Consider the following 12,713-nt stretch of genomic DNA (forward strand, 5'->3'; position numbering starts at 1 on the left):
ACTGGGAGTTTGTTTTCCTGTATCTGGATGATTTGCTGGTCAAGAGCACCTCTCGGGCGGGGGCCGACGAGTCCATGCACTCAACCATCTGGGTGTTGGAAACACTAGGGTTTGTCATCAACTACCCAAAGTCCTATCTCAGCCCGTCACCTCAGTTGGACTTCATAGGAGCCCTGCTAGACACGGCTCAGGCTAAGGCCTTCCTGCCTCACCAGAGGGCCATCAATTTGATGACCATTGCGACAGGGATTCAGATGAGCCAGCAGGTGTCAGCTCGGCACATGTTGAAGCTGTTGGGCCATATGGCTGCGACAGTTCATGCCACTCCCTTGGCACGTTTACATATGAACCCTGAGAGTAGAGAAGGTCTTCCCATTCTGTTGATCCAGTTGGTACGAACTCATTAAAGATAAGTCCCCCTGATGCAGGTATCTGAAATGCCAGCTGATGTCGGGGTTTGATTTTTTTTTTACATTGGTATTCAAGCTTTCCTTGGGGATATAACTGCAATACGCTGCTATATGCCGCTAGCACATGCTGTGGTCTTATATTTATGGAGCGATATTTACCTCCTATGGGTGTTCTAATTGCAACAAAAAACTCTTCTAAAAAATTATTTTTTTTGGCATCTTGATTGGGCTGTGGATGAATGATTGAGGAGCCCGGGAAACCTGTCTTAAGTAAAGGTCTTAGGTGTTCACCCGGCTTGCTGACACCTGTTAGTTGCATTCCCTTAATGATTACTTTTTTATTGTAATTGTGCTGTTTTTGCTCATTACGATTCATCGCCTGTCTCTAGTTGTTACACTGTTCCTATCTTTTGCAGGTATTCTATATTTAGGACAGTATTTACAGGCTTTTTTGTTCTCAGATTATTTTATTTTTTTACGTTCCATTCATCATTTTCTTTCTAATAATTCCCAACATTCTGTTTGCTTTTTTGACTGCCGCAGCACACTGAACCGACGATTTCAATGTGTTATCCACTATGACACCTAGATCTCTTTCTTGGGTTGTAGCTCCTAATATGGAGCCCAACATTGTGTAACTATAGCATGGGTTATTTTTCCCTATATGCAGCACCTTGCAATAATCCACTTTTAAATTTCATCTGCCATTTGGATGCCCAATCTTCCAGTCTCACAAGGTCCTCCTGCAGTCTATCACAATCCACTTGTGATTTAACTACTCTGATAGTTGCGATGGAGAAGGTACAGAGAAGGGAGACCAAAATGATAAAGGGGATGGAACAGCTTCCCTATGAGGAAAGACTAAAGAGGTTGGGACTCTTCAGCTTGGAGAAGAGACGGCTGAGGTGGGATATGATAGAGGTGTTTAAAATCATGAGAGGTCTAGAACGGGTAAATGTGAATCAGTTAGCATGAAGTTAGCATGTGAATCAGTTAGCATGAAGTTAGCATGTAGCACATTTAAAACTAATCGGAGAAAGTTCTTTTTCACTCAACACACAATTAAATTCTTTTTCACTCAACACACAATTAAATTCTGGACTTTGTTGCCAGGGGATGTGGTTAGTGCAGTTAGTGTTGTTGGGTTTAAAAAAGGATTGGATAAGTTCTTGGAGAAGTCCATTACCTGCTATTAATCAAGTTGACTTACAAAATAGCCACTGCTATTACTGGCATCAGTAGCATGGGATCATCTTAGTTTTTGGGTACTTGCCAGGTACTTGTGACCTGGTTTGGCCACTGTTGGAAACAGGATGCTGGGCTTGATGGACCCTTTGTCTGATCCAGTATGGCATGTTCTTATGTTCTTATGGTTTATGTAAATCCTGTAATCGGGAGATTAAAAAAAAAAAAAGAAAACTTTCCTGGTCATGGATATGAAAGTGTTATGTCCTGGAGTCATGCACACCACCAATAAATGACTGCTGGGTGTTACTCTGTAAGCTGCGGAGGCAGAGGGACTACCATTACCTGTAGTGTTACAGAGCAGTACAAAACTCAGGAAGTTGTTGTGCTCGTGAAGGAAAGGGAAATCGTAAGCTTGCTACCGACCAAAAAGATGACCGAGAATGCGAGCTCTTGAGACAGTTTGTTAGGGTGAAGCGCAGCTTTCTGGTGTACCCAGCTCTCCCTTTGAATATCACACATCATGCTGTCTTCCCGGCACCCCCCCCTCCCCCCACTGCTCCTCTTACTGGAAGAGTTTCCTGTAATCTCTGGGCTCCAGCGCACCCTCTGCTAGGGACGGTGGGCTCGGTACAGAGGGCTCATGTGCTGTCGGCATTCACCGGAGATGACCCTCCCAGGGCACCCTGGTGCTGACCCGTCTTCTGTAACGATGGGCACGGGGCCGTGCGCCATCATGAAAAGAGGGTTAAGTGGGGGGCGCGTGCCATTGGGAAGAATTAACCCAAAATGGGTTTTTTTCTCTTATAACTTCCAGGTGGTTTCTCCAAGGACATACCGAATACCATCCGGGGCTGAATGAAGCCTTTGTGTTTAAATTTTGGCAGGCTGCTCCGGATTCCTGTCTCTGCCATCTTGCTTGCTTAATACCCTGCACTTACCCCCGCGAGCGCAGCCACGGCTCAAACAGGGCTTAGGAATTCCAGGCTGGGCTGGAATGTAGGGAGGGTCCTGACAAGCCAGGGCCACTGCAAGCACAGGTCTGAGGCTGCAGAGGGATTTCTGTTTTCTGCGTAACAGAGAAAAAAACCCAGTCATAGCTGAAGAAGAACCGATTATAATCTCCTGCTCTGGAACAGCTCCAGAGTTGTGCATGAGACCTCGGAGCAGCTTCTCTACCTCTGACTTGGAGTTTACATCCGGAAGCTGGAGCTGGGATTAGCCCAGAATTGGGACGAGAGAGAGATTTATTACTTGAATTCTGAAATGCCCAGTCCATGATGGGTGTTTGTTTTGGTTTTTTTAAATACCACAGACTTTGCAGTATCTGCTGGCTGTTGTTGGGGAGCCTGGTTCTGTTCTGTCAGATTTCAAAGTGGTGGTTCTGTGTGACAAATGTCAGGAGTGGCTGATGCTTACAGCCCCCGTCTGATCCAGCCATGCAGAATATCAATGTTCCAGTTACGACAGCTTATCTGCTAGCAGTTGGTTAGGGGCTTCAGGGCTTCCCCTGTGGACGCTGGGCTTCGATGGATCTCGTTGACCCTGAGGTTCTGTGGAGGTGACGGTGCAGCTGGCACCTCTGGTGTGAGCCTGGTTGTTGCTCTGCGATGGTGGCACACATGGGTCGTTGATGCACTGAACACTTGCGCTGCTGCTTCTGGTGTCTGTAGGATGGCGGTATTGGACTGAGGGAGAGTGGGAAAAGGACATTTCCCCCAGATGCAGGAAGTAAATTACAGTATTATGCAGGACAAACGCGCAACAAAACAGTAACTTTTTTCTTTATCAAATAAGTTGTAGCTGGCATCGGTCTTGTTGGTGTTCCTGGTTTTAAAATGACTACCAAGCAAAGCAACCTCTGTTGGGCTTTAACGTTGCTGTCCAGGATGTGGGAACTCCGTGTCTGTGCTGGGATTCTGGATTTTCTGTCGTCCAGCAGAATTCAACCTCCACTTTGCAGTGTTGGCTGGTCACAGCGCACGGCCGAGGGAGGCTGAAAGTAAAAACTGTCCCCCGTGTGCTCGTAAGGCAGGGTCTGTCCCACTTTGACAGCTGCAAGGTGCTCAGCTAGAACTCGGGGTAGAGTACTCGAAGCGGAAGGCCTGGGATGACTGCACTTGTCTGGCAGGAGGTGCTGGACCGCCCCATCCTTTCTCTGCAGTAGAGCAGGATCCTCTGTCGATTTTTAGTACTACTTTCTCCTGCTTGAGAATGGATCGAGTTACCCTTGCAGAGCTGACAGGACCAAGAGAATGTTCTGACTGCCCAGCACTAGTTCCAGATCTTGGGTTATCCTTTGCAAGGCCGGGCATGGTGAAGGCACCGCTTACACTATTGGGCTGAATAAACTATGCCCCCTTCCCAAAGTTTGGGTCATTCTTCAGGTTGTTGTTTTTTTTGTCCTGAGCTCACGTTTCAGATCTGGGGCTAATTTGACCCTGAGTTCTCATGCGTTACTGTGTGCAGAGCTTGCACGTGTGGACTCTCTTGGAAGTGACATTTTGTTTTGTGATTACTTAGGGAGTCTCCATCTGCCTTTGCCTGGGTTCTTAGGGGTAGGGGGGAAGAGGCCAGAAAAGGGATTGAGAAATGCACCTGCTTAGGGACTGGACTTTCAAAAAAACATGAAAGCAAAAACCCTTAAAATGTGATGGTAAAATAGGAAGAGGTGGAACGGGTTAGGTCTGCAGAGCTTTGTTTAAAAAAAAAAAAAAAAAAAATCCAATAAAAATTTAAATCAAATATGTCACACTTGGAAGAAACTCAGGCAGCTTCTCGGCTGCTGTATGCAGCCAAAAACCTCCCCAGGAATGTTTTCACCCATGACTCTTCTGACAGATTTGTCACCTTGTTCCCAACAATCCCGGCACCTGCACTCTGCTGCCATCTTGAAGCTGTGAGCCAAGGGATTGGAGGTTGATCCTGATTCTTGTGGACCTGCCTTTTTGCTGGAAACAGATCTGCTGTCTCTGGTGGATTAATGCCCTGGTATGGGGGGGGGGGGGGGGTGAAGGAATTCAGAACAGGGCCCTGTGTATTGTGGGTGAACCACGGGTGTCGCCTTGCACCCAGCTTTCCCATGTTAAGTTATGCGGTACCCTTGTGATAGGTCACTGCCTGCCAGGGCTGTCCCTTTCTAACCTTGAGCCCGTGCTGCCGGAGCTTTTCATCTCTAACCTCCCCAGGCCAAACAGTTCCACTATAATTTAAGAGCATTCAGCTTAGCCCCACTGCAGTTTTCTTGGACACCTGCCTTGTAGGTGAGGGATTTCGTTGGTACCTGTCTCATGGTCTTTAGATGTCTAGATAGGGAGGGGCTGGTGAGTTCTTGGCTTCTGACCCTGGGGAAGATAGAACCAGAAAGCTCGTATTTGTCTTGATTAGACTTGTAAGCTCCCTGGAGCAGGGACTGTCTTGTAAGAATGTCTGCACAGTGTTTGTATGTCTAGTAGTGCAACAGAGAGGATTAATAGTAGCTGCAAGCCTTGGGCATCTTGGTCACTCCCAGCTTCATAGGTAGCCCCTTTCAGCTCGGATAGATTAGGTACAGGAGCTCAGCCTTTGGAATATAACTGCTGTGAGGGATGTGGGCACAACTTGAGGTGTAATTGGAGAAGCTGAACCGAATGAAGAGAGTTTCTGGGTGCTGTCCTTGCTTTACCACCACTTCTGACCTTCACTTGGGAAAGGAGGACTGCCGTCAGCAGAGAGACAGATATCCCGTGCCCTCCGGCTGTACGTTTCGCTATCTCCTCCTGGCACTCTTTTATATACCATTGCTCTGTTCTTCAGTGGCTCGGCTCGTTTTTGTGGTGTTCTTTGCTCCCTTTGTTGCTCGGATTGGAACTGGGACGTTTCAGAAGCAGAATTGGACCATGGGCAGTTCTGATGGGAGCCTGCAGCCCGTTCGCTGCTCGTTACGGATATTTATTTATTTATTTATAACTTTTTTTTATACCGAAGTTCAGGTAACAGAATTACTTATCACTGCGGTTTACATTATAACAAGTAGAAAACAATGACAACATATGTCTTACAATGAATAAGGGAGTGAACAACTTGGATAATATAACATAACTAGGAACAGTAGCAGTATGCACTGTTAGAGCGAAACTAGCGCATGGGGGGGAGGTTTGCTAATGGGGGGGGAGGGGGAAGGAAGGTTGTTCGTGGAGGGGGGGAGGAGGGAGACATTTCTTATTGATGAGTAAAAACATGAGCATAGGTTCTGGACGTCAACAGTATGAAAACAGTCTATGGGAGCTGTGGAAGACTAAGTAAGTTAAGGGAATGCTTGACCGAATAGCCATGTCTTGAGTCTTTTTTTGAACGTGTTGGGGCAATGTATCAGCCTTAGCTCCGGAGGAAGCAGATTCCACTGTTTGGGGCCTGCTGTGGGTAGAGCTCTTTTACTTAAAGATGTTTTCATGGGAGGTGCATGTAGAGTTCCTCTTTGTGCTAATCTTAGCGGTCGGGAAGAGGTGTGAAGCTGAAGAGGGATTCTGAGGTCCAGTGGAGTGTTGTTGAATATGGCTTTGTGGGTGATTGATAGAAGTTTAAACAGGATTCGAGATTTGACTGGGAGCCAGTGGAGCTTCTTTAGAATTGGTGTTATATGATCTCTTTTGTTGGATTTAGTGAGACACCTTGCTGTAGCGTTCTGTAACAGTTGAAGAGGCTTTAGGGTGTAGACTGGGAGACCGTGAAGCAGTGAATTACAGTAGTCCATTTTCGAGAAGATGATGGATTGTAACACTGACCTGAAATCGTGAAAATGAAGGAGGGGTCGAAGCCTTTTTAGAACTTGGAGTTTGTAGTAGCACTCTTTAACCGTAGTGTTGATGAAATCAGAAAAGCTCAGATGGTTATCCATGACCACCCCAAGGTTTCTGACCCGTGGGGAGAGAACTGGGAGCGGCGTAAGGTGAGAGCTATTCAATGGAAGGGTGCCATCTTGAGTGATCAGGAGGAATTCTGTCTTGTCAGTGTTGAGTAACAGGTTAAGGTTATAGACAGGAGTTTAATGGAGAGGAGGCAGGAGTTCCAAAAAAGTACGGTCTTTTGAAGTGATTCGGTGATAGGAATAAGGATTTGGACGTCATCTGCATATAAGTAATGGGTTAACTTTAGATTGGAAAGGAGATGACAAAGCGGGAGAAGATAGATATTGAATAACTTTGATACTGATAGATATTGAAGATAGATATTGAATAACTTTGGATACTGTGCGTTGGAATAGATGCTGTGGGCCCATCAGCTGCACTGTTATAACAGCCCTGCACCCTACTGTACAGTACACCCAGCCATCCATCCAAGAGGTGGGCTGCCTGGAGGATGGCAATACACTGGCAGTGTGGGATCTTGTTTGTGTCACTAGCAAATAGAGAGTAAAGGTAATTTATCTGTAAAATCACTTAAATGCTGAGTGAGGTCAGATTATCTCATTTGCATTCAGCTCTTTGGGCGTTTTAACATGTTTAATAGTTCATAAATTACTGTCCAGAGGAGAGCATGATCCAGCCCCTGTTTTAAACCATTAATATTCTGCTTTTCCAAATGGTTGCTCATAGATTAGAGCCTGATATCTGTTTCAGGCTCTCTTAAAGGCACCCATTGATCACCAGCCTTGGGGAATAAATGACCCGAGGGCTGCAGGCAGCCGAAATGCCTACCAGTGGATCTTGTTTCCATGCCCACCGCTGACCCATAACAAGCAGAAGTGGTAAACCGCCAGCAAAGTGCCTGTCTGCCCACTGCTGAACGATTCCGGCAAATGCACCCAGAGCGGGAGAACAAGTGCCAAAGAAAATAGCTTTCCTGGAAGGTAAACAGCCATCAGTAAAGGAGAGAGTCAGGAGGACATGGTCTGTAAACTTGGTCTTTCCTTTCTGGATGCTGCACATCTGTTGCCTTTGCCAAGCCACGTCGGCTGGCATGGCCTGTCCTCCCGCTGTCAGAGGGCAGCGGTGGGCTTATAGCCAGCAGTTCCCTGGGAGCCCCCTGCCTCCTGGGGGTGCCACTCCAGCGTTATGTTCGCAGCTTTTAAATAACTGTCTTCAGCAGACGCCCCCCTCTGTCCCCTGCCTGTTTATGGGGGTGAGTTAGAGAAGAGCCTCTTCCAGGTTTCAGAGTTGCGTTACGCTGCAGCAAGGAACTAATCGAAGTCCATTAGTAAAGACTTCTGACAGCCAGAAACGTGCTTTCCCCTTTGATCCACGAATGCTGACGAGAGGATAGAAAGGCTGCATGTTGTAGGTTCACTGGCTAATGTGGTGCTGTTCCCGTTTGGATGTAAAAAATGTATTTTATTTTTTAATTTTATTTAGATTTATATTCCACTTTTCACACTTTTGACAGCGCTTCAAAGTGGATTACATTCAGGAACTGTAGGTATTTCCCTATCCCCAGAGGGCTTACAATCTAAGTTTGTACCTGAGGCAATAAGAGTACTAGACCAGGATTTTGAGTTCTAACTGTGTAAAATTCCTGTATTTTGTGCCATCCTTGTCCGATTAGCAGCATGTGAAGTTCTCTAACTCTGCAGGGTCACTGTAAGCCCGTTCATGCCTGCCACGGTTGTGAGGATCTGGGATGCAGGTTTACTATTTTTGGTCTCTCTCTGGTTACAGGCATTCCAACACTAATCGTGCTGGACCCTCAAGGGGAGGTCATCACACGACAGGGGCGGGTGGAAGTGCTCAATGACACGGAGTGCAAAGAATTCCCCTGGCACCCGAAACCCGTCCTGGAGCTGACCGATTCCAATGCCGTGCAGCTGAACGAGGGCCCCTGCCTGGTTCTCTTTGTAGGTATGGAGCACTGCCAGGCGAAGCTAAACCACCTTTTAAATATTACACTGTACCTCTGGTTAGACTTAGGTAGGTGGTCTTATCAGAAGAAGAGGAGATGGTAAATGTGGAAAACATGAAACCTGCATCCTCATTTTTTTAAAGAATATTTGTAATTGGGCAGCGATAAGACCTTTTATCAGGCTGATGATTGCAATCTTGCAAACAGATGAAATCCCCTTTTCGTATTCTCCCATCTGCTGGTGGTGGTGTGAGAACAGAGGGGGAGGATCCCTGTCCGGTGTTGGCTGTTGCCCCTCTGTTCCTTACAGCCCTGCTTCCAAGAGAGACAAACACAGCATAGGGGCTCCCCGCCATCATCCTCTTATAAAGATTTATACTGTGACTCCGATTATTTATTCAAGAGATCACAGCAGGATGTCTCTCCTGCGTAGCAGAGCTTTTTCATTTCCTTCCCTTTGCCGGCTTCCGTGGCTCGTGCAGGGGCAGTGGAATTCCGGTGGCAAATTCGTATAAACCATTTTACAGAGGCAGGTCCCTCTCAAGGTGGTGTGCATACAGACTACAAAACGCACTCCTACAATAAACAGTAAGTAGCAAATAAAATCAATAAAGCAGAATGAAAGTTTAATCTATCTGCACAATTCAGATGAAAGAGGCTAAAATACAAACACAGTCCTAAGGGCTATCACAGTTTTAAATTGCAGAAGTATACGGCCACCGTACCCCTTGCTGTGAATGTCTGTCATGAAAGTTCCCAAAGATAAGCAGTGATACTATTCCTGATGCCCACTTACCACTGGATAAACCAAAGTATAGAGAAACAGCATAAATTGGGTCAGACCGAGGATCCATCAAGCCCAGTGTCCTGTTTCCAACAGTGGCCAATCCAGGTCATAAGTACCTGGCAGGATTCCCAAGGGGTAGAGCGATTTCAAGCTGCTTATCCCATGGATGATAAGTGGATTTCTGCAACTCCACCTTAATAATGGTTAATGGACGTTTTCCTCCAGTAACTTGTCCAAATCTTTTTTAAACAGGGTTACAAAGACCAGGGGTCACACAATGAAGTTACTGCATAATTAAGCTCTGGCATTCATTGCCAGAGGATGTGGTGAAAGCTATTAGTGTAAAGGTTTGGACAAGCTCCTGGAGGAAAAGTGCTTTAACCATTATTAAGGTAGAGTTGCAGAAATCCACTGTTTATTCTTCAGATAAGTAGCTTGGAATCTCTCTACCCCTTAGAATCCTGCCAGGTACTTGTGACCTGGATTGGCCTCTGTTGGAAACAGGATGCTGGGCTCGATGGACCCTTGGCCTAACCCAGCATGGCAAGTCTTCTATTATGTTCTTATGATAAAGCTGGAATAAAAAGAAACTGGGAAGTAAAACTGATAATATAGGTGAGTCCTGAACTTGTAGTCTAGCAATTCTTCTGCTCCGAGTACAGCCAACCTTGTTCCTCTTGCCTCTGGGCAGAAATTTCCAGAGGGGCATATATTAGTCCAGTTCTGAAAAGTTTCATACCTAGACTAATTCCGATCAGATGCACTGCATTCGGTGACTGACTCGTTGTTAAACCTTTTCTTTCCGTGCTCTGCTCTTCAGATTCGGAGGACGATGGCGAATCAGAAGCAGCTAAACAACTGATCCAGCCCATTGCCGAGAAGCTCATTGCACAGCACAAAGCAAAGGATGAGGAGCCCCCATTGCTGTTCTTTGTGGCAGGAGAGGTGAGTACCAATTGCTCCGGCAGCTGTGAAGAGCTCTTTGTGAACATCTGGCCTCTGCTTCCTCCTGCGGTACAGCTCCATCCATCATACGTCCATCTGCTTGCGAGTAACCTTCTGTGCTTCTTCCGCTTCATCCTCTATGAGGGAAGAAAGGGCATACTTTTCATTTTCCTCTGAGGATTTTTCCTCCCTGTGTGTTTTTGAGGGCCATGGATGATGACCCAGAGGGTCCTAAATGGAAGATGCCTCCTGCCTACAAGGAAACTGAGCCTGCCTGTCTGCCTCCACAATGGACAAACTCCCAGATTGCCAAGAATTGGGAATTTGGTTTCCACTAGGCAAGTCCATGCAAAGAGCATATCCCAGAGCACACTAGGACTTGCAATATGCTGCAACAAAGAAACCCAGAATATTTATTTTATTTCCAAGCTTTTTTATACCCTACATGCAGAAATATTGGTCAGAGCGGTTCACAATATCATAAACACAACAATACAATCATAAAACAATATAAAAAATCAGCATCTTAACATTCAATAAAACAAACAATCCAAAAGGACTACCAGTCCTATTATGTTCTTGGGTAGAGCCGTGCCTTTATTTTCTTCCTAAATGACAGTTTCCAACTTGATGTCTAATGGCGCCAGGATCCACAATGTTGGCCCAAACACTGAAAACATTCTGTTTCGAAAAGCTACCCTTGTGATCTTTCACCTCTGGAACAACAACCAAGGTACCATGTGTAGACTGTAATATGACAGCAGACCCCTACTGCAAGGCCCATCTTGTCTGCCCATCCTGCGAGAGTATTGCAGATGAAGCAGAGGGTAGGAGCCTGCTACCCTGTGCTCTGTCTTTAATGCTCTTCCTCCAGCTCGGGCAATTCCCATGAGAAGCAACATTTCCACAGGGGGAACTGTGCGAGTTAAACTAGCATATGCTGTGCAGCCATCTGCGTACTTCAAAGCACTTTAAAGTGTGGAAAATGTTAAAAGCAGACTGTACTGCAAGTCTATTAGAAGGAAAAAAGCAGAGCAGTTAAGCAAGCAGTGAGGAAGTGAGCGTGCTGGAATTCAGAATGTGTGGCTGCTGTGTGCATTGCACTTATGTAAAGTCTGCTCTGCCAGGTACATTGAAATTGTGGGGGATGTTCTCTCTCAAGCAGCTTCTTGTAGAGAGGTGTATAAATAAAGCAGTAGATAGAGGGAATCCTTGAGATGCAGTGTCTTCCGTCTCCCTCTCCTTATCCACCCCACCGCCACATAGCCTCACCAGGGCAGCCAAGCAGAAATGCTATTCCTCACCACCTCCAAGCCAGAGGGCAGTTAGTGAGTGAGGGAGGGGCCAGAGAAGCACTTTAATTGGATGAATTAACGGATTGTTATAGCAAGAGAGCAGATAATTGCACTGTGCGACTTAATAATGCAGCATCCAGGCAGAAAATCTACAGATTAGGCAAAGCAAGAGTGAGTTTCCAAGAGTGGAATTCAATCCTTGTGGGCTGATGAGGACAGCTCCGAGCCTGCTTATTTCTAGGCAGAGTGAGCCTTTAAAAAAAAAAAAAAAAAAAAGGGTGGAACAGTCAACTGTGGCTGGCAGCCATGCTCGGAGTACACCGACCCGCCATGTTCCAGCCTGGCTGGCAGAAGTGTGACACAGAAATTCGAGAGACTGCTGCCAAACCTTAACCCCACTGCCTGCCAGCTCTGCATTGTAGAGGAAAAAGCAAAGCTATTGTATTATTGCTGTCAGTCTTCATTGTTTCGGGGGTGTATTTGTGTTGCTGGGGCCAGCAGTGGTTCTGATCAGTGCCTGGGTTGTGCAACTTGATAGCACTTTCTAGGTTCTGTGGTTCCTGTAGTGTCGCATTAACTTGACGAGAAACGGGAGAAAACATTTGTGTTTATATGATGAGAAATTAAATATCTGTTGCTATTTAAAGTGCAGAGTTCAGGAAGGCCCGTGTCAGTCCTGGAGATAACTGGATTCCCTGCCAACCTTGTTTTACTGGACGCTCGAGGCCCATTCAGAACATCTGGGTGACACTGCCTCGTGGTCTTTAAGCACTTCCTTTAGATTTTAAAACCTTTTTTGTGTGTTTGGGTCTTTTTTTATTTTAATGTCCCTTTAAAATAACAGATGATGACAGATTAAAGAAAAATTGGCTCATTTATTTATTTAAAACTATATACCTCATCCTGAATTTTGAGTGGTTTCCAATACAACACAGACAAAATTAACAGAAATAAACATAGGACAACCAAACGCAAAAAGATAAAGGATGTGTCTTAGTACTCACGCCTAACGTCCAGCCTACCTCAACGTTTCTAATTCTCGCTGATTACAAGTCTCTTCCGAAAGCTTGAGCAAACAAATGCGTTTTCAGAACTTAAAGTCTTCAGACAAGACTCGTTCCTGGGGACTCAACCAGCTGAATAGCTTGGATCGAAGGAAAATCCAGTCTGCTTAGTTATTCTGCCCTCGCTAAGGATACATCCCAGCTTTCAGTCGTGCGGTGTGGCCGCCTGCAAGATTTCTCCTTCTCAAAGACCGTCGTCTTGTCTGCTCAGCTG

General features: G+C 46.0%; 1 protein-coding gene across 1 annotated transcript in view; it reads left to right on the forward strand.

The window, feature by feature from the left end:
- NXN (nucleoredoxin) overlaps window positions 1–12,713 on the forward strand; it is a 114,364-nt gene that overhangs the window by 72,155 nt on the left and 29,496 nt on the right. The window contains exons 6-7 of the mRNA XM_029611391.1: window positions 8,228–8,407; window positions 10,016–10,140. Of these exons, the coding sequence (XP_029467251.1) occupies window positions 8,228–8,407; window positions 10,016–10,140 (305 nt within the window). The remainder of the gene's footprint in view (window positions 1–8,227; window positions 8,408–10,015; window positions 10,141–12,713) is intronic.

Source organism: Rhinatrema bivittatum, chromosome 8 (assembly GCF_901001135.1).
Source record: "Rhinatrema bivittatum chromosome 8, aRhiBiv1.1, whole genome shotgun sequence".
In the NCBI taxonomy this organism is placed as follows: Eukaryota; Metazoa; Chordata; class Amphibia; order Gymnophiona; family Rhinatrematidae; genus Rhinatrema; species Rhinatrema bivittatum.